The sequence below is a fragment of the Polyodon spathula genome, chromosome 13 (assembly GCF_017654505.1).
Source record: "Polyodon spathula isolate WHYD16114869_AA chromosome 13, ASM1765450v1, whole genome shotgun sequence".
Lineage (NCBI taxonomy): Eukaryota > Metazoa > Chordata > Actinopteri > Acipenseriformes > Polyodontidae > Polyodon > Polyodon spathula.
The window spans coordinates 1,017,371-1,040,225 of record NC_054546.1 but is presented as its reverse complement, the minus strand read 5'-3'; the positions used below and the strand labels follow the sequence as shown (position 1 = coordinate 1,040,225).

General features: G+C 40.2%; 1 protein-coding gene across 2 annotated transcripts in view; it reads right to left on the bottom strand.

The window, feature by feature from the left end:
• Positions 1-82: 82 nt before the first annotated feature.
• Positions 83-22,855, bottom strand: part of afap1l2 (actin filament associated protein 1-like 2) — a 37,745-nt gene continuing 14,972 nt past the window's right edge. The window contains exons 2-20 of one of the 2 annotated variants that reach the window (XM_041268596.1): positions 21,645-21,773; positions 21,258-21,335; positions 19,767-19,858; positions 14,256-14,346; positions 13,156-13,245; positions 12,668-12,873; positions 12,208-12,387; positions 10,855-10,941; positions 10,377-10,461; positions 10,127-10,231; positions 9,516-9,727; positions 8,010-8,155; positions 5,841-5,949; positions 4,285-4,485; positions 3,790-4,027; positions 3,522-3,686; positions 3,218-3,414; positions 2,765-2,902; positions 83-2,236 (exon numbers count right to left, since the gene is read on the bottom strand). In XM_041268596.1, coding sequence (XP_041124530.1) covers positions 2,210-2,236; positions 2,765-2,902; positions 3,218-3,414; positions 3,522-3,686; positions 3,790-4,027; positions 4,285-4,485; positions 5,841-5,949; positions 8,010-8,155; positions 9,516-9,727; positions 10,127-10,231; positions 10,377-10,461; positions 10,855-10,941; positions 12,208-12,387; positions 12,668-12,873; positions 13,156-13,245; positions 14,256-14,346; positions 19,767-19,858; positions 21,258-21,335; positions 21,645-21,773 — 2,576 coding nt within the window. In that variant the 3' untranslated portion in view covers positions 83-2,209. The remainder of the gene's footprint in view (positions 2,237-2,764; positions 2,903-3,217; positions 3,415-3,521; positions 3,687-3,789; positions 4,028-4,284; positions 4,486-5,840; positions 5,950-8,009; positions 8,156-9,515; positions 9,728-10,126; positions 10,232-10,376; positions 10,462-10,854; positions 10,942-12,207; positions 12,388-12,667; positions 12,874-13,155; positions 13,246-14,255; positions 14,347-19,766; positions 19,859-21,257; positions 21,336-21,644; positions 21,774-22,855) is intronic. The other variant, XM_041268597.1, reaches the window with a different exon arrangement.

Below are 22,855 nucleotides of genomic sequence, written 5' to 3'. Positions count from 1 at the left end.
CCTTTAGCTACATAACCTAGGAAAATGATACCCACCCCACCCCCTCATATGGTGTGAGATATTAAATAAGCCAAACGTGCAGTTTTTGATTGATCCATTTATTGGAATAAATCTGTACTGGTATAACTGGTACACATCAACATCTCAAAGTAACTGTTTAAACTATAGATGAGCTTATTTACAACCTTGCTGAAGACATACATAAAATACATACATAGAAAATATACATTGTGTGCACATAGTTCCAGAGCAGACCTTCTTTGGAGAAAGCGGGATGGCTAATGCATGCAATTTGTTTATTAAGGTGGGATTTTTCTGATCCAAAACATATAGAAATGATTGATTTTCAGAGGCCAACCTTTATGTTCAACCGCAGAACACTATTATTAAAATAAAATGACAAATACACCAGTGTTTGAGTTAACATTCAATCAATCAATCTTTATTTTATATAGCGCCTTTCATAGTGGACCACCATTGTCCCTCTGTCTTCTGAAGAGCTGGGTTGTGTATTTTTGATTCTGTATTCAATATCCGGTTCCACACTTATCAAACATAACATGACCTTATAACCTTAACCTGTCCTCCTACTACTCTTAACAGCTGTTTGTGTTGAGGGTTTTTTTTTTTTTGTGCCTATTCCATGCATAGGCAAAACTGCAACTTTTGGAGCAAATGTACATTTATACGTAAATACTGAAAATACCTTTACTCCATACACCTGTTTACTTGTGTTTTGTTTAGTTATTTTTTTTTTTTTTTTGCATGTGGTAGATTTATAATACTGTAATTCATTTTTTTCACAAAATTTAAAGATCTAAAAGTTTCATCATCAGGGGACAAAGCACTCCTGGATATCACGCAAGATTATCTGAACTCAAACTTTTCCCAGCAATTACAAAATACTTTCAAGCTGTACATTTTTATTTGATGGGGCTTGATACCTTGTGCTGTCAGGATCATTAAAACTTTTTTTTTTTTTTTTTTTTAAATAAACTAAAGACATTTCCTACTCTGAGAATCTGTGATACATTTTCAAAAGTACTAAAATAAAGTGTCTAGCGAAGCTGGCAGCCTTGAAAGAAAAGAGCACAATAAAAGTCAAATAAATAAGCAAACCCTTTGACTACCTGGACTAGCTCATCAATTAATCTTGTGCACAGAATTTAGAATGAGGCAACAGGAAATTAAGCCATACTGTAAGATAATGGTTCCACCCTCCTCCCAGTCCTCTGCTCTAACAAACTGCAGAACCTGCGTCTCGTGCTCTAGCAGAGAACCATGGGGATGCCAACATGGGGCACACAATACACCCTGCGCTCAATTCTTAAACAACCTAAATAATGCAGTAATATACTTTGTTCTGGGTTTTTTTCTGCAGTAAACATACATAGAGTTCTTGTCCAGAAGAACAGGCCTATAGCACGAACAATAAGATTATTTTGGCTGGTTGTCACTTGGGTTGGTTTAGTGGTACAGCAAAAGGAATGGGTTTTTTAAATGCAGGTTTTGGATTCCACAGTTCATGCTGGAGACGCGTGGATCTCTGCAGAGCAGCTCTTTCCAGCCAGCCTGTCCGCAGGGTTCCAGTCTGTATTACAGGGTGGATCTCTCCAGAGCAGCTCTCTCCAGCCAGCCTGTCCGTAGGGTTCCAGTCTGTATTACAGGGTGGATCTCTCCAGAGCAGCTCTCTCCAGCCAGCCTGTCCGCAGGGTTCCAGTCTGTATTACAGGGTGGATCTCTGCAGAGCAGCTCTCTCCAGCCAGCCTGTCTGCAGGGTTCCAGTCTGTATTACATGGTGGATCTCTCCAGAGCAGCTCTCTCCAGCCAGCCTGTCCGCAGGGTTCCAGTCTGTATTACAGGGTGGATCTCTGCAGAGCAGCTCTCTCCAGCCAGCCTGTCCGCAGGGTTCCAGTCTGTATTACAGGGTGGATCTCTCCAGAGCAGCTCTCTCCAGCCAGCCTGTCCGCAGGGTTCCAGTCTGTATTACAGGGTGGATCTCTCCAGAGCAGCTCTCTCCAGCCAGCCTGTCCGCAGGGTTCCAGTCTGTATTACAGGGTGGATCTCTCCAGAGCAGCTCTCTCCAGCCAGCCTGTCCGCAGGGTTCCAGTCTGTATTACAGGGTGGATCTCTCCAGAGCAGCTCTCTCCAGCCAGCCTGTCCGCAAGGTTCCAGTGTGTATTACAGACCGTATAGGGGAGGGTGATTTCTAACCAGTGGCCTTCTTCTCCCATTCCTGTGACACAAAAAACAAATAATCAGTGCTGCTTGTCGATGAGATGAGACGAGATTAAAAGCTCTAAAACCGCGACTGCAGACCAGTCTGGCTCTTTTGCATTGTGGTTAAGATGCTTGCGGAGCGCAGGGTCGTCGGTTCGAGCCAGCCTCCACAATGTTACAATAGCAGCTGAGTCACTTTCACATTGCCCTTTCTTTACATTTGAGCTCCACAATGAATTATAATGCAGTACCTGTGACAGCTGTGAGCAGATGCAGATAACGTCACGTCACAGGTTACTCCCCCTTGTCATAATATCTGTTTGTAAAATGTATGTATATCTATAAATATATACTTGTAAACTTGTAATGCAGTTTTAGCGCAAATACATTACAGGTGTTGTCTGCACCAATTTATTGCACAGCTACTGCAATCTAACCACCGTTTCTCTCCTATGTGACATTACCGATAGTACAGTGAGGGTACTAAGATGAGAATGATATTACCTGACTTACTGGAGGAATGAATTGGTTTTACAACTCTCACCTTTGCTTTCTGTAAGACATTCCCCTTGCTTGCTGCCATGATTGATAAGGGTCTGTTCTTTAAATTTGTTGCACTGTTGACTGGTAAAACCTCTCCATTGTTTGGTGTTGCTGGTGCTGTATATGTAGCTCCTTTTGCCTTGGAAAAGATGGGGAGAAAAACTTAAATGAACTGTTCTTTTAGGGTCAATATGTGTAGTTCTTTATAGTAACAATTTGTACAGAGGGAATTTCATCTAAAGCAGCTGTAGGTTTTGGTAGTTTATAAATATTATTCAACATTTTCCTCTTACAAGTACACAAGTAGAAATCTGTTACTAACAGTAATATTACAATGTTTGTTGGACAATAGTGACACCTAGTGTCTAAACAGGTGTAATAATTGGAATGCAATGTTTTGGTCCAGCCCTTCCATTTTGTCGTTGCCATTGTAAAGTAAGTGATTGAGAAGCACCTCTGGTAATCTTGCTGTTTCTAAAAGGCTGCTGTCCACTGCTGTCCCCAACGTTACTGGCCCTGATTCTGCTTTCTTTAGGCTTTCTTTTACTTCCATCAGGTTCAGTTCAAGGTCCACTCGCTGCCTCTCTTTCTGCTTACAGTCCTCCTCCATGTCCCTCAGCATGCGCTCCAGAGCAGCTAGCCTGCCTGCATCTGTATTTAGAAAACAGAAAGCGGATATTCGGAAATGCGTACTGTTACTTTTGTTTTTGTTAGGCAAGCAGCAGTCATTGAAGCATCTGATTTTAAACTTCAGTTACCTTTAGAGCTGCTGATGTCTTCTTTGAGCTCTCGCTTGTGTTTGCGCAGCAGGGCCAGGCTGCTACGGATCTGCTCCTTCTCCCTCTCCAGCCTGTCCCTCTCGTCGGTGAAGCGACGGATCTCTGCTTCAGTCCGACCCTTCCCCAGTCTGGTCTCTAGTGATCCTGTGGAAATGAAGACAATCAGCCACTTGTTTAGCCTGCACAGAAGGGAGTACAGTAGCACAGAGCCCTAATGCACCCCATCCCTGCCTTGAAACAGACTGACCTGCTGCTGGGAGCTTGGTCTTGTCTGGGGTCTCAGAGGTCACTCTCACAGCTTGTGGACTGGCTGTGCTCTTCCTCTGTGGCTCACTACTGGGGAAGAAGATTTTCTGGTGCTGGGATTGAATTTTAATTGTGGTCTTTGGAGAGGCCTCATCAACATCCATTTCTGGTGTAGATGTCTGAGTTTTAGTGTTGGTCCTTGCTGGTGGTAGTTCAGAATCGGTCCTCTGTTGAAATGCCTGTCAGACATATACATATATATATATATATATATATTATATATATATATATATATATATATATATATATATAAAATAAACATATTTATATATAATATAAGTAACTTCACCCTAGTGATCTGAGACCTATATGATACTTATCTGTGCAAGCTACAAGAATAACAACAATGTCGGCAAGGCTGAAGCAATACATTTTAACTCTGGAATGAAATTCAAAGAGGGATAAGAAGACTTGTAACATTGGGCTAAATAACCACCTTGCTGGGTCCTTCCAGAGACTGGCTGTCCCCCTCCCTCTCCGAGTCCGGAGCTTGGCAGGAGGCTCTCCCCAGGACAGGGGAGCCCCCAGGAGAGGGCCAGCTGGGGGAGGTGTGAAGGGAGGACTTGACTGGGATCAGGTCCAGGTAAACTCTGTCCATCTCCTGCTCAGGGCTCCAGGAGTCCACAGCATTCTCTTGCTGTGGGGGGCAGAAAGAACGAACGAACGTTAGAGTCGTTGCAGGAATTAAACACAGAAACACTGAGCAGCTCGTTCTGGAAGGTTTTTATGTGTTCAGCAGAAGTTAAACAGAAAAAAATCCTTCGGGGCATAAAGCTGTAAAGCCAACGACGGGCTGGAGAATGAGGTGAACACCCAGGCTACCTGAAAACCTTGAGCACCTCAGGATGGTTTCTGAACACAGTTTTGCTGCTTAAAAACTAATAAAAAAAACATAGGATTGATAGAGCAGATTAGTGAAGAAAGAGACGCAATAGCTGGAGGACAAGAAAAAACAGAGTATTGATCTTTAAAGCTTCAACAGGCTGTAAAACATCCTGTCCACTAGGGGGCAGCATATCTTTAATGCCCAGAAGGCTTGTACAAAGAATGCCAAATCCTGGTCCTCAGGGTCTGGTTCATGTTTTTAATTATGTTTAGGGCTTAACCGATAAAAAAATGAAAAGACACCCCCGATACAAAACAATGAAATCGGTGTATAGCCAATAAACACTGGAAAAACACTGGCAATGGTTACTTAATTCACACTGACTTCACCCCTTTCAAATAAAAAAACAATAAAAAAAACTGCTACTACAAAAGAAATGTCCCTGATGGCAATGCCCCTCCTTCCTGACTTATAACAATCATTGATTCGATTAGAATACTTTAAGCCCACCCAACTGCTGAGTGGCAGCAAATCCCTACATTTCTATTGGAGACCGTTTGCAAGATTTCAAATGAGATTACAATTAGGAGGCTTGTTCACTGGATTTAAATCTATATTACAGTTAAATAGGGAGGATTTTAAAAAAATTGCAAATTGTGATGAAATGTAAAAAAAAAAATGCCTAGACACACAAAACCCCCAGAAGAATGTGCCTGTGACCAGAAGGATTTCATTGTGGAAGACAGCAAAGGAAAGCAGGCACAAGTACTGTCGAGTTACTATGCATATTGCAACAGAAAAAAACTCTCAACCGTCTTGGAAAGTAACCGAAAACAATAATTTTATACAGTATATAAAAAGCAAAAATAGCTAAAAATAAGCACCAAAAAATGAAATGAATAAAAACTGAAAAACAGAAGCCCTAATTATGTTTAAATAAGGTGAATAATTTCCATAGACTAAAGTCTCTGTGGCTGTAAGTGCTGGTTTATGTGCGCAGGAAAGAAAAACAGGCCCTGGTTAAAATAAAAAAAATTACTTGGGAGGGGTAAACCAACAATATACTTTTTGTAGAAGAAAAAGAACAGTTCCAAATTAAATAAAACATGCATGTAAAGTTATCCTTTACTGGAATATAGTCCTTTGCACAGAAGCCTATTTCTTACCGTGTGTTCGGGCACATCCACATCATCGTAAATGTCATCGGGATCGTTCTGAATGGGAGGCAGGTTATCTGTGTATGTGTTGGGCTCTGAGTATCTCCTCTGCATGAGGCTGTAATACAACAAACAGACACGCAGCTCAGCTAAAGGAAGGGACTGGGGACAGACTGAGACTGTAATACAACACACAGACACACAGCTCAGCTAAAGGAAGAGACTGGGGACAGACCGAGGCTGTAATACAACACACAGACACACAACTCAGCTAAAAGAAGAGACTGGGGACAGACTGAGACTGTAATACATCACACAGACACACAGCTCAGCTAAAGGAAGAGACTGGGGACAGACTGAGACTGTAACACAACACACAGAGACACAGCTCAGCTAAAGGAAGGGACTGGGGACAGACTGAGACTGTAATACATCACACAGAAACACAGCTCAGCTAAAGGAAGAGACTGGGGACAGATTGAGACTGTAATACAACACACAGACACACAGCTCACCTAAAGGAAGAGACTGGGGACAGATTGAGACTGTAATACAACACACAGACACACAGCTCACCTAAAGGAAGAGACTGGGGACAGACCGAGGCTGTAATACAACACACAGACACACAACTCAGCTAAAAGAAGAGACTGGGGACAGACTGAGACTGTAATACAACACACAGACACACAGCTCACCTAAAGGAAGAGACTGGGGACAGACTGAGACTGTAATACAACACACAGACACACAGCTCACCTAAAGGAAGAGACTGGGGACAGATTGAGACTGTAATACAACACACAGACACACAGCTCACCTAAAGGAAGAGACTGGGGACAGACCGAGGCTGTAATACAACACACAGACACACAACTCAGCTAAAAGAAGAGACTGGGGACAGACTGAGACTGTAATACAACACACAGACACACAGCTCACCTAAAGGAAGAGACTGGGGACAGACCGAGGCTGTAATACAACACACAGACACACAACTCAGCTAAAAGAAGAGACTGGGGACAGACTGAGACTGTAATACAACACACAGACACACAGCTCACCTAAAGGAAGAGACTGGGGACAGACCGAGGCTGTAATACAACACACAGACACACAACTCAGCTAAAAGAAGAGACTGGGGACAGACTGAGACTGTAATACAACACACAGACACACAGCTCAGCTAAAGGAAGAGACTGGGGACAGACCAAGGCTGTAATACAACACACCGACACACAACTCAGCTAAAAGAAGGGACTGGGGACAGACTGAGACTGTAATACATCACACAGACACACAGCTCAGCTAAAGGAAGAGACTGGGGACAGACTGAGACTGTAATACATCACAAAGAAACACAGCTCAGCTAAAGGAAGAGACTGGGGACAGACTGAAACTGTAATACAACACACAGACACACAGCTCAGCTAAAGGAAGGGACTGGGGACAGACTGAGACTGTAATACAACAAACAGACACACAGCTCACCTAAAGGAAGAGACTGGGGACAGACAGCATTTGAAACAAGGGCAGATAACATTATTGCTGTGAACAGCAAGAGACATGACAGGTAGAACAGATACAGAAAGAGCACTATCCGTGCTGAAATGTAACAATGCTCAGTGGACCAATGTAACGCATTCACTTCCCTTCTCATGTCTTTACTAATAAATGTTTCAGCCTTGAAATGTATACTTCATACCCATATTTGCTTCCCACAATGAAGGGTGTTACGATATATATATATATATATATATATATATATATATATATATATATATATATAATATATAATGTAAAACATAGTTAACCATGGTTTCTATTTAATATGCTTTTAGCAGGGGATACCACAGTAATATTTTCTAAGGAGACTCTCCACACAGTAGCTTAGCGCTCGAGGAGTCTGTGGGCTGTGCACAGGTGCAGTGGCACAGCTAAAGTGATACAGCTGCAGTGGTACAGGTGCTGTGGTAGAGGTGCAGTGGCAAAGGTGCAGTGGCACAGGTGATACCCTAAATACTGTTAATTTACTACCCATGCAGAATAACTGGGTGGCACATGTGTTCTGCATCCTGCTGCAATAGTGTGCCATCCAAGGGGCTATTTGTATATCAGTCTGAATCTGAATCAGTTTCATAGCATCTTCCCTAGATACATGAGTTATCAAATACTTACTTCAAAGAGTTCTTAGCGGCGTTGACGATGCATGATATCCTCTCTGAGTCGACGTAATCGTAAGTAAGCTCCTCAGGATCCGTTTTGGATCCAGACTCTGCTAATAACAGACCCAGCCAGTGACCCATCTCATCGGAAGACTTCGCCTGCAAAGAGGAAGAACACCACGGTCTTCTGAGCTGACCTTGAAGGTGGCAAATACTGCCATGCCATTCATTAGAATGGGTTACGTAATATGATTACAGACAATCAACGACAAGGAAAAACAAGCACTCCTGCTAACTGTTTATACCTTCATGTTTGTACATGTAACTTGAAAACAATCTTCCCATGGCGATGCTCGAATTGAGGCAATCTCATAGTAAAACAGCTGACAAAATAAATCTAGGATGCATCACAACTCTGGAAAGAATCAATTACTGCTTCTTTATCCTAGGCACAGTCCCAAGAATTTAAAAAAAGACTTGACTGTTTAAAGGACCCCAAATATGCTTGTATTTGCATTTCTTATCTTAATCTTCATTAAGATAATGGTTTCCCATTTTTCACTCTTAAATTGCTTACTTAACCTAATGAAATTGTACAATTTAATGATTTCCATTATTTTTATCATCTGACTAAAGTGTGTTCCAGTCGGTAACTCTTAGATCCCTTGTATTCATGAGTAGCCCGAAGCGTCTCATTTCTTAGATCCCTTGTATTCATGAGTAGCCCGAAGCGTCTCATTTCTTAGATCCCTTGTATTCATGAGTAGCCCGAAGCGTCTCATTTCTTAGATCCCTTGTATTCATGAGTAGCCCGAAGCGTCTCATTTCTTAGATCCCTTGTATTCATGAGTAGCCCGAAGCGTCTCATTTCTTAGATCCCTTGTATTCATGAGTAGCCCGAAGCGTCTCATTTCTTAGATCCCTTGTATTCATGAGTAGCCCGAAGCGTCTCATTTCTTAGATCCCTTGTATTCATGAGTAGCCCGAAGCGTCTCATTTCTTAGATCCCCTGTATTCATGAGTAGCCCGAAGCGTCTCATTTCTTAGATCCCTTGTATTCATGAGTAGCCCGAAGCGACTCATTTCTATAGAACACCTACATAGTAATCTCTGATTAATGTGAGACCACCTCTGCTGTTAGAAAAGCTTTCACTGTTCTATTGAACTCATGGGAATCCACAGTAAACTCGGAGCAGGATGAGTCGTGAGTGTGCTTTAGAGAAAAATTGATTACTTCTGAGTATCTTCAATGAGTCTGATTGTACTGCGTCTCTAGTGAGAGTTCTGATTCTGCGCCAGAGAAGTGTTGCAAGGACAGGTGGAATGCGCAGACCCCGAGCCAGGGTTACTGTTAACTCCTTCACCACACCGCCTGTCTACTTCTGAAGTTAATACAAAGAATAGAAGCCTAATGAAGAGACTAACACAGCGGTTATGCATGCCACATAGATGCCACTGTCCACACACTAGATGAAAGCATTAAGAATGCCCTGAACCCACAGTGGGGTCACAAGCTCACCTCGAGCGTAGCCCTCTGCTCCCCCTCATGCAGTATCCTGAAGGAGTACAAGTGCTCTGGACTCGGGTCTGGCACCACCACACACCCCCCCAGGGACAGCGGCTGGTGGGCAGCTTTGTTTTTACTCTTGTCCTGATAGAAGTAAAGTTGTCCGTTCTTGATCAGACACCATCGCGTCCTCCATTGGTCATTCATGAGCACATTCATGTAACCTGTGTGTAAAGCACATTAAACTAGAAGAGTCTGTTTATTGTCAAGGACCAGGGAACTTGTAATCTAAAAGGCTAAAACCAGACCAATCCAATTTGTGTTGCGGTTTAAAAGACTATTAACTGGTACAAAAATAATAATACTAATAATAATAACTCTTACCCTGTGTATGCTGTTATTGATTGCCATGTGATTAAAACATTAAACGCTAAATACAAAGTCAAAATATTGCAATGAACCACAGGTATAAACAATTTGATTCCATTGTATATTGCCAGTACCAAGAATTACCTTTTATTTTTACTTCCTGAGCAAACGTCTTCAAAAGGAAATAGGAAATCTCATTTGAATGCAGCAGTTTGCTGCAGAGAGAGAATGAAGAGCAAAAGCCAATGTCTTACCAGACGTGTCGACACATTTCTCTGGACTGTCCAAAGAGCTGCACTTCTTTTTCCCGATGTTCATGAAATTACTGAGTTTTAGTCCTGCTCCGTACTTTTTCTTAACTACAAGCAACAAGAAAGGAACAGTCACTCACTTACAATAAACACTGTCAAGCACAGCTTTCACCCTGGTCTGGACGGGTAACTGGAATGTAAATGAGAGGTGCTTTTCCAGCCAGTGTTAGAACAAACAGAGGTAGTCTCTTACCATCTTTTATCTCAGGGGTTTCTGCGTGACTGTCTGTGCTGCTTCCACTCTCTGATGCTACTGAATGTCTCTCATGTACGTCAACCTGGCAGCAAATGATATGACAGAGGTTACAGTTCTGGAGGCCTGTAAGTTTCACACATGTTCTCTGAACATTTCAATGCAAAATGAAATGGTTTAGAAGTAATTCTGTAAATGTTCAAGTGGATCCTTCATGCATGTAAAGGGTTTGTAGACCTGCACAAAATACAATAACAATAAATAGGCAATACTCATTTTGTTTTGTTTAGAGTCTGGACTGTCAACAGTGTTTGCTGTTTAAAAGCTGTTGCACATACAACTTAATTTGCACAGCTAAAATAAAAAAATAAAAACAGATGCGCAAAACAATGTGGCATCATCTGAATATTTGAGCACATCAGTTAAGGAGAATCTGCCATACACCACACAAGATTCAGCCTTCTTATCCAGTACTTACTTTGGTGCATCTGAGGCGCGGTGAATCTGAGGTGGAATGAGATCCGTCAGGAATTTCGGATTGTTTTGTGGTGATCTCCTGAATCGCCTGTTGGATATATTAACACACATTATAGAAATAATAACCTTAAAAAAAATACTTGTTAGCAATTTCAAAGAACAGTAGCAGATAAAGCAGACATATTTATTTTATTTTGATTCTAATATGATTTGGATTCAAAGAATTTTAAAAGAATTATTGGTTATGATTACATTCAAATATTGTTTAAATACAGTATGGGCTTTAAACAACTTCTCAAGGTACAACTTGATGTGTACTGTAGGAATCTGCTGCATGGCCTTGAATTGTTTGCTCGTTGTTTGCCCACACAGGTAGGGGAAAGGGCTCCCACACAGGCAGGGCAAAGACGGCACCCACACAGGCAGGGCAAAGACACAGGTAGGGCAAAGGGCACCCACACAAGCAGGGCAAAGGCACCCACACAGGCAGGGCAAAGAAGCACTGCATCATCCAGCAGGGGGAAACAATGGCATTCACTTTGAAATAGGGCTCATTCACTTTATACACGGCTGTGAACAGGCTGGCTGTAGAGTGACGTCAGGCCCGAAAGGAGTACACAGAGACAGGAAGTACTGACAGGCGAAACTGAGACGCTGCAGAGTTCAGTGCATTTATTAAACAAACAGAAAATAAAAGGTTCAACAAAACAGCACACGGCACTTGGGCCAAAATAAACAGACAAACAAAACAGACTAACACTAAACAGACAGTGGAAGAACACTGAACACAAAACAAGTAGGGTACTGGTGCTTCCAGCAGTCATAGCAGTTGTTGTTGTTGTTGTTGTTGTTGTTATTATTATTATTATTATTATTATTATTATTTTTACCTCACTCTCTCCCGTTCCTTCGCCCAGAACAAACAACCCCAAGTGAACAAAATGTGCATCTATATATACTGTTATGCCGGGATTCAATTACTAATTCATTATTCACTTGAATCACAGCACATGCGCTAATTTGTGCAACCCCATGCTCACATACTATTAATTATTTTAAATGCACATGAAGTGATCCCTGTGCCTAAATACAACTATATATTTTAAATCACTCGTGCTACACAGACCCATTTATATCCCGTGCACGAATACCTATACACCAACATTAACACACTACAAGCAACATATAACACACAAATACACACAGGGATGGGACACATTGCCACAACGGCGCACATATATGGCATCCACTGATTCATGGCCAATTGTACATTTATCAGTGTAGAATTACATATACATCAAGTGGATACCTTATCTCATCGGCAGCATGTTATTGTACAGCCTGCTACACTGACCTTAAGCCATTGTTCGGTCTGCTCCTTGCTTTGAAGCCCCAGGACGATCACGTCTCCAGTAATGGGAATGATTTTCAGATTGTGCTCTTTCTTCTTGACTTGTTTCTCTTTGTAAACAACACTGCAGCCAACCAGAGACACATCTAGCTGAGGACTCTGGTCCTTCGAGCTCTTGTAACACTGTAAGGTGGGGACGAGGGGTATGGTTACTAATAATAACGCTACAATACAGTAAAACTCATGAGGTGAGGTCTATTCTAGCAAGGCAGCGAGGCTTTGAAAGGTCATCCAGTTGCCAAAAATATAACTGTGATCTTCTAACTAACATTGTTCCACAATACATACATCTAAACCGAGCAATTCCTTATAAAGCAGCACTAAAGAACGAGTATTCAATGACCTCTTGAAGTCAGTCTGCTTCCTGCAGGAAATTCCCACTGTGTCAGTGTGGTTCACCTACCAGCAGTCTGTTTTCCCTGATGACGCACAGTTGTTTGGCCCACTGGCCCAGCCACTTCTTCCTCCAAAGGAAGGCACAGATGCGGGCGTCCTTCATGAGCTCGATGGAGGCCTCAGTGGACGGCCACTGATGCGTGGTGGATTTCCCTTTGGTCACCTCTTCTTCATCATATGATTCATAGGAGCTGCTGACGGCTTCACCATCCTCTAAAACACCAGCAGTAGATGTCACTAATGCAAGTTTTATGTAAGACATTGCCAGCAAGGCAACCTTTATGTGACTTGTATATAAGAAAACAGTCAAGGGGCAATAAGATAACAACAATACATGCCAGAAGATGTTCAAGAAGGTGCAAGTCATCTCATTTCTTTACATTGTCTACCTTTATAATGACGATCTCCCCCCCCCCCCGCCCCCAGCGTATATTCCTTCCTTACACTCACAATGGTAATTGCATTGTCATGAAAGATCTGAATTTAAAGAGATACCCCTGCTGATCGTAGCATAAATCACACCATCAGCAGCCTCTATATGTGTCCTGGCTCCAGAGATGATAAGTCTACCGAAACAACCAATATCTACAGGGACACACAACAAGAAAGAGAGAGACAGGGAGAGGGAGAAAGAGAGGGACAAGATCCTCAAGTTCATGTTGTAGTATGTTAAGCTTGCTTGTGCACATTACTGGTAGTGGCCTTCATATACTGAGGCATCTAAAATTCCCTCTGTCAGATGTTTTATTCTAATTCAATTCTGCAATTAATAATACAAGAACAAATATTAATAACAATAAATAGGCAATTTGTTTATATGTATAAAAATGCGATGTCACTTCTTAAAAAAAAATTAAAATAAAAAAAAAATTGGCATGCACGCAAAGCAAAGTGAGCCAATTTAGAAATGAATTTTGCATGGCAATTAAACTGCCAAATCATCATATTGATAATGTGAACTTGAAAATCAACATCTGCTTCAAATACAATCTATTTCTGTTTTAATGTGCATTCCATGCACAAAGGAGTAATAAAATTCACATTATGTAATTCTGTTAATGTGCAGCAAAGTTAGACAGCCACATATTCCAATAAAGACAGGTTAGGGTCTTCTATAGTAGTATGTGTAGGCTGTCTGAGGTTACTCCAGCTACAATTGCATGTACGTGCATGTGCTAAATCTACAGACCTTTAGGAGGAAGGAAAACAAGTTTAAAAGCTCAGTGAAGACAGAGAAGAAGGGAGACACACAATTTCAGGAGAGGCATAACTTACCAGGACTTCACCATGCACAGCCATGCTCTTGCCATGCTCTGCCATGCTTCACTACATTTTACTCTGTGGTGACCCACATTATATGCCGCAGTAGTCATGACATATTTTAAATCTACTATCTCATCTATTTATTATGGTTAGGAAACGTTCAAACTTTCATTGGTAGGGCTCCGAGTCTAGTTACGGACTGGAAAGTGGATGTTGAAACATTAGTTAATACCTCGCTTTTAACCTGGGAATTCAATTGAAATATATTCTGCATGCTCGATTTATCCACAACACAAGAACTAGACCAGAGTACACCTAAAAAAACATCATACCATTGGTAGCTGTGTCATACGGCTGTGCTTCTTCATAGTACCCCTCGGGGGACTCCAGCTTGGGTGCTGGAAGAGGCTCCCTGTCTGAACACTGAAGGAAGAGAATAGGTTAGGAGCATTCTGCATCTGCTTCATCATGTGCAGGACTCCCGAATGACATCCAATGCACAAAGGGAATTTTATTAAACACCTGTTTTATTATGATGTGTCTTCTAGAGAGAAACAGCAAATAAAACATAATTTTGTTTTATTCTTAATATAAATAATCACTTGAATCCTTGTGAACTATACTCTGGTTTCCATTGCCAGTCTAAAAGTGAAACCTGGTACTGTAATAAATACGTTTGCAATATAATCTTTGAAACGGTTTGTCAAATTCAAATATCAAACATGCCTTTTTAAAGCCATGTGTGTTTGCTCCAGTAAGTCATGGTTTGCCCACATACTTACAGTCAATATCACATGGGCAGACAGCAGCAAGCTTGCATTTTCAATCTTTAGTATTCTATAAACTGTTTCAGGCTTCAATGGAGCGTCTTTAATTTACGCCATGGCTGAGAGACTATATTGCACAAACTGCACTTTCTGCTAGTCTTGTAGGTCAAACTGCCTGTGTGTATGTCTGCTTCTGAATAAGATATCGTTGTGCAATTAAGCAAGCCACTCATTCATAGGCAGACAATAACAGAATGGTTTTGTTATCTGTCTAATTGTAGATGTATTCATGCATCTCTCAGCAAAGTACACACTACGAGATTGCAAACACTACATTTCCAGACGTCTGAAAGAAAATACATTAGAAACATTCAGTGCTGATGATCGTATACTTTCCTTCACAGCAAAATGTGAGTGTGTTACTGAGATTACTGCTGATGTGAAACTTGAATTCAGAAAATAAACTATACATTAAACACACAAGATATTGACAAAAAATCCCAGTTGAAACAAATTACAATTTGTGTATTGTGCTTAAAGCAATGATTCCAATCTGCTTACTGTTCTGTTATGAGAAAAATCAGTTTTGTAGCCAGACTTTGTAGTTTCAGTAAATGAGGTCTGGAATTTAGATTAGGGATTATTTATTTATCATTAAGATGCTTAGCCTTTAGCCTCCAGTCTCTCACACACGGGTAGCTTGGAAGATATATTCAGTATCTGTGTTTTTTAATTGTTTATATTTTTCTTTAAAAAACTAAAAAAGCATACAACCGCCTTCATTTAACAGCACATACTTAACTGGCTTTTTCAGAAAACGCAGACTAGCTTTTACACCACAGATATTACCCGTTTTCAAACAGAGCCTGCCTCTTTATTTTACATGAAATGTATGCCAAGGAAATGGATAAGGAGACAGGCACAAATAATGATAGAAAACAGTCTTTGAAAAGTCTTCAACAAGTGGAAAATCCCTGTCTATACTGCCAAGATCTCTTTGCTACATAAACACACAGAGGCTGGGAAAGGCTACATTTCAGCAACAAATAGGTTATTACAAAGTGAAACAAAAACAAACAGGGCTTTATTTATCTAATTACACTTACATCCTTGCTCTAGTTTCTCTGAAGGATAGGTTACAACGATAATACTATTTCTGTAACATCACATACATAACTTCAGTGTTATTTACAAACCATCCAGCGCTGGGTTTACAACTGAAACTAGCTTTACTAGTAACCCTTTACAGTACAAGTCCCACAAAACAATGCTAACTTTCGTATTGCAGTGCATGAAACAGGGTTTACAACGTACTGACAGGCTGGATCTGGTCACTCAAATGATCGGTTTCCTCATGACGTTCGAGAAACTGTGAGAAATGTATTTCAAGAAGAAACCGTTTGAACAAGCGCTCAATTCCTCGTGTACCTCCAGAGGTTAAGACTGGAGCTTGAGCAGTTGAAAAGCACGGCATGCACCCAGAACACAATCGAAAGAAGAGCACCAGATAATCATCAGCTCTAACACTCATAATACATTCTGCTAGGGGAATGGAATTTGGTGTCCATGTTGATCTTTATAAAGAGCAAACAAGCCTATTTATTTAATACATGTTGTAGCCTATACTGCAGACGATGCAATCTGTCTAAGTAACACATTAAAGAGTTTGTCGCTTAATAATTATTATTATATATGTGAGGCAACTTTGAAATGAACTTTCTTCAGGCTGGGCAAGCAGATTAATGGCAGCTTTGCAATAAAAGTAACAGAGCAGGAATATTGCAGTGGCTTTCTCGACAGTTTATTGCAGCCACACCGAAATAAGTGAGTGTAGTTTCTATGGATGGGGTTTAACAAAAGAATCTGGCTCCCAGTTCTGAGTCCTAATCACTGGGCCACTTTGCCCTCCTAAACTTGTATTTATTTAACTAATGGATCTGGATTCATTCTGATATCATATGGTGACCAGAATGTTATAAACCAATTGCTTTGAAGAACAACTCACGGACTAAAGCAAACAAAACCAACAACTATTTATTTGTTTCCTTGCCAAAGCTACTGGGATGTTGAGAATTACCCAGAATTCCAGAGCAGCTGAGAGAATATTCCCAGAAGCTGACGGTTTCTAAGCTCCACACGGCTGTGGCGTTTCATTGAAATAGTTGAGCTCATCATGTCATTTAAGCCTATGTTTACCTCATCAAAACATATCATCATTGGAAGCACTTTATCACCTAAGATAATAGAGCATGTTTTGTTTGAAGTGCAAAAGCATGGTACTGCTGCATTGTCAACCCCTCTGCCCACTCACTGAGCACATGAAGAATAGGGTCTTGGTGCAGCCTGTCAGGATTGGGATCATTTTATATTTCATGAACGGTTTTGCAACAGCAGATAATCTGGAACATAATGGGACAGCATGAGACATGGCACTGTCAGTGGACATTTAGTACAATAGTTTATAAACTGTTAATTTACAGTCCAATTATAAATGCCATTTAACTTCATTTTAAATGAGAATTAACATCACAGGTGATATAACCAGTTCTTTATATCCTGCTTAATACAACCTTAAATTGAGAGTGTTTAAAAGAATGCATAACAGATCTATAAATATGCTATAAAGTACAAATAAAATCCATATATAATGGGTTTACTTGAACAGAGTATTAAAGTCATGGCAATGGTAAAGCCCCTGTGGTATCCACGGAAGCCACATGTTCCTCTTGTAACAGTATGCCAGGCAGCCTTTAAAACACTCATACTAACACTGCCATCTGCTTCCAATTCTTCAGAACGGGACTTTGGAACCAGTGTGTTTGGCACTTGAAAACAGAAATCAGAGTGCTGTAGCAAAGCAAACAGAAACAATTGTATGGCGCAGGAGCTGACACTTTTAAAGTACAGACTGTAAGACAATACCTGAAACAATGTAAATATGTTTTTTACTGACATGTGTTAAATAATGCCACGTTGTAGGTTTCGTTTCTTGTGATTTAAGTAAGACAATGGGTGGTAAATAACACGTGGGAGTTATAAACCTCACAAGCTCTCACAGAAACAATCAAACATCCAAGAAAAACAAGACAACTATGTAAGAATGTACAAGCAATAAGAAGAGGATTGCCTCCACCTCTGTGATCCTCCGCATCCTCAGCATGCTGGCAGTGAAGAATACATACTGTGTTTTACTCACAGCTTAGCAACACCACCTTTCCAGCTTTTCTAAATAGCTAACTATCCTTACATGTGCATAAGCTTCAGAAGTCACATCCATGCCTTCGTACAAAAAATTATGGAAACCTATCCCAAACCATAATTCTCACAGGAACCAAGCCTAAGCCACACATACTGGAGTTCTTTATTTGCTTAACTGAGGCAGTGTCTGCATCACATAAGGAATATTTTGTAGATAAATTCAAGGATAGATATATGTCTATAAGATGTATATAACTACTGTATGACAGGGTCACTATTAATACATCTATGCTTGTCACTGAATGATTGAAAGTAAACAAAAACACTTAGTTACTAACGAACAATTCTATTACATTTAGTTGTAAAATAACACTACATTTGCTGTGCTTATGTATGTCGTTTAAAAACACAGTACTAAAATAATATTCCAGGGCAATGCAATGACACTACATTCAATGGTGCTGTATGAAGCAAAGTAAGAAAGCAATACGAATACTTGCAGTGACTTTCTTATAATAGAAATAAGTAATTCAAGTTCCATCCATTTGTTTGCTATTTTGCATATTTCCAGTACTGATTAATGGCAATGGACAGATCCAACACAAGACAGGAAATAGCTTATTAAAATATCAGCTGTCCCTTATCATAAAGGACTGCTGGCAACCTTAAAAAGCACAACAAATTACATCAAAAATTAATAAGAAGCCAAAAGAATGTTGAAAAACAAAGCTAGGGATTTTCAGGATGACAATGGATAAAACCAGAAGAAAGAAGAAGTGATCCAGCTTAAAAAAGAAAGACCTGCCTGATGAGAATACATAGTCATGAGTGTAAAAAAAGTACAACTACTTCTGCTCCTGTGCAAAGGCTGGCAGATTTGGGCCAGTGTACTTGTTGTTGTTTGAGGGCACTAGAAACGACTTTGGCAGGGATGTTTAGCAAGTGGATTCATTCCAAAAAGCACTGCATAAAAACACCCCACTGTTCCAAATCCTAAAAGCAATCAAATGAAACTGCATGAGGCTCAAAATCATTTTCAGAGTGAAAATGTTTTGCTTTAATAAATATGTACCAAGTGTTTTGTGGTGAAAAATGTAAAGGATACTGAAGCAGAAATCCTTTTATACGTCGGACAAACCATGACTAAACTAAGAGAAGAAAAGTTTTTCATATACAGTATAAGCAAAACAGGGATTGTTATTTCATGACTTGATGACACACTTCACAATCAATCAATCCTGGGGCATGTGGTAACAATCAAAAATCATTTCAAATTGTTTAAAACTGTAAGTAGCTGTGAAAGCATGCACTACAAAAAACATTGACTCACCACCAATGACATCATTGATAGAAATGCCTTCCAGAATTCCTGGGGATTCCTTACTCTGCATGAAATCAAGTGTAACTACCGATCCCTAATCCAAGGCGTCAGATAATCCTACTTTGTTTGACGTGTTCCATTCATACACAGCTCACTATTAAGCTTTGCTGATGAAATTTCACAGCCTTATTATAAGAATCAGGATTCATTCATGCTGCCTAGCAGGGCCCACACAGTTAATGCTGGTTCCCATAAAAACTGACCTCGCGTAATGTGCTCACCCCCACAGCAGGCATGCCCTAGAATGCTCACTTGAACGTACTGTATATCTAGGCCATATCAGTCCTGCTGGAGGTTGAAACGCATGATATTTCATACATGTATCTCGACCACTAAACCGTTAGGTGGCCCTTATTAACATGGGCACTATAAATACTGATAACATTGGATTTAAAGAGCCCTTGATGATACTGTAATTACTCTTCATTAATGAGTTAATTAATGAGTTGCTTCTTAGTTGTTCCAATGGCAGGAATGGTTATTTCCAATGTACTTACTGGTTTTGGACGAGGAAGATCAGGCAGGCTCTTCTGAGGCGCTGGTGAATGTTTTCCCAAACTCCCATTGGTTAAGGAGTCACTGTGATCATCTGGTGAAAAAAAAAAGTGTAAAAAGCAAACAGTTTGATTGTGCTCTTCCCAGAAGAAAACACAACATCCCTGCTCTATTATCAACATTTATGAGCATCAAGCATTTCTGGGCATAATAGTCTTATATAACGTGTGTGTATGTGCTTGAAAACACATTGGTACAATATAACATGTAACACTAATCATCATCATCATCATCATCATTACGTTTTTTATGTCACTCCATGGAAACTGTAGGTTACATAAGGACTAATTGCAAGTCCATGGTTTTAGTTTTGTGTCTATCCCTGTCTATAACTTTAAAACACTGTAAACTGTAAGGTGACAAGCTGAAGAAGCACTAGCTGAAACGATTATCACTCTTAACTTAGTTTCACTTCATTTTACCTAATGCACAGACATTGACCCTGAATTGAATGCATTGTTAGAATATCTGAATTAGTGTCCACTCAATAGAACATCTCTTGACTATTTTAATCTTGGCCGCACCAGCAGGTTCAATTACTATTTGATTTTTTTTCTTGCTCTAACTTGATTTTTGTTAGTAAGATCCAAACGCCGGGTCCTGAATTCGACAACAGCAGAAGAACATGTCTAACTGTGGAAGGAAGTGCGTGGACGTGGCTATCTCTAAACGTGTACAGGGTGCTTATCAGCTACTGTGTGTCAGTGTATACCACAATCAGTTTCCACTGCATGGACACAAACAAGGCTAAGATCATGACTACAATAACAAAGCGACAGCAGCTTCCTGGTACACACAGCTTACATAAAGGATTCTGTGTATACTAATACAATTCTTGCTAAATGTAATGTCCATAACTAAACTCAATAACGGAATATACTTAGATATGCTTTGGATAACTGTTTTCTAAAAAAAAGATATATAGTATTGTAGATTATACACTAAGTATATGTATGAACATGATAATGTGTTGCTAAATAAAACCACTGAAGGAAATTCCAGGTTTTTGGTTCCACGCTTCCCTTACACAGATCTCTTAATACGGCTGCCGGGAACAAGCAGAGAGTGTTTTATGAAACTGTTCTCTGGTTTCTAACCAGACTTTGCAGTGCTTATGGAATTCTTGGTCTGCTCCATTTTGGTTTTGTGTGTGGTTAAATGTAATAGGGTACTCAGCCACTGAATAAGAAAGAGTTTACAAAGAATTGCTTGCTTACTTTACTGAAACCACATCTTTAACAAGAAACACCTGCTTTCATCTTTAGCTTACATGGTAAAAGAAGAACAATTTCCACTTACTATACTGGTTTCCTTTATCAAACCAACAACCAAAGAAATCCATACAAAATCTTTCCTTAATGACATTTATTTCAAATAGTTTTGAAAATATATATAGGTATGAGATTGTTCGCCTCTATTTGCATGTTTCTTACCTCTTTCAAATACGAGCTGTTCTTGATTCTGGCCGCTGATGACTACCTTGTTCATGTAGATGTACTCCTCATCACAACCTGTGGGAGACACCATTAGAATAAAGTTCACTTACGATTTGACCGGAAATTATTCTTTTTTCCCTTTTGTGTGGATCCCTTATGATGCTGTTGACAGGCTTTTTCTGTTCTTCTCCAGAAAGGCTTTGTCTAAAGCTGCAGCATCAAGAGAACAATGACCTAGCTGTCTTGGTGTTGTTTTTCATCACTATTGTGAACTTTTATTTTTTTATCAATATTGCTGCACCCCCCCTCCACCTGCATACTCCCGTCCAATGAACTCTTTAAACTGACAGTCTCCCAGAACCCCAGCAGCACAGTAAAACTAACCGGCAGATTTCATGTATGACTGTAGCAGTTCTGAGAGAAGACACTTCCTCACGATAGCAGTGCTGCTAAGGGTTTCCTTATCCAGGATCTTTAAAAATTCCTCCAGTTCTGCAAGCATCTGATCCAACACTGAAACAAGAACAACATATCATTAAATGGCTTGTTCTTATCATTAAATGGCTTGTTCTTATTATTAAATGGCTCGTTCTTATCATTGAATGGCTTGTTCCTATCATTAAATGGCTTGTTCTTATCTCGACAGCAGTATACGATGCATCTCTGTATTGTTTAACTGGTCTATGAGCGGGTTGCAGTCCTGGTGTGCTGTCAGACACCTCCTGTACTTTATTGACAGCACCTACTACTTTGCAGTGACATCATCAGCTTCCATCAGGTGATTTCACATCAAACATCTAGATGCAAAACAAAAAATGACCTGACCTTTGCACATTGGCCTCCATATAATATGTCCTTATGAATACAGGCTATTGAAATTACAAACTGCAGACAATGTTGTTTAAGAGAGAAACCTCTTGACCTTAAACCATTTATATTTCGTTTTTCAAATTCACTCAGGTACTCACAGGGTAGGTAGACCTTATAGATTTAGAAAGAAAAGCATGCCCCCTCCCTGTGCTTTGCAGTGTTTTACACCTGAAAGGTATCAGACAGCACTACCAGTTGTTTAGGAGTGTGTGGTTTTCTGGGCTTCTGAGCTCCTTCTCATGCTTTACACATTGTCTCTCTTTTGTAAGACAGGTGTCTGTAAGGTACAGCCCCCTGCAGAGACTGCGCTGAGAACACTAACCACAGCTGCACAAAGATGAACCAGTCTATCGCAGTGAAACCACTGCATGGTTTATAAAGCTGTCATAAACTAATCAAACATGTCAAGAAACACAAATTAATATACTGCTATCTGCTTCTGATCCACAAGCAGTGTAACCTACATGGTCTATACACCTATACACATTTCAAGGGACACAGCAGAAGAATACCAAAGTGCATGTTTTCTCTGACTTTCGATTAGTAGACCAGTCTGATCTCCAGTATTGCCTCTTCACTGCTCAGGAGGGCGAGGTGTTCAGCTGATTATATCTGTAACTACAGCTATAAACCAGTCAAGCAGGAGCCTTTTATTTTAATGACACGCTTTTAATGAAATTGGATTAAAAGAAATCCTTACCAGGTTACTAAAACAAATAGAAAGA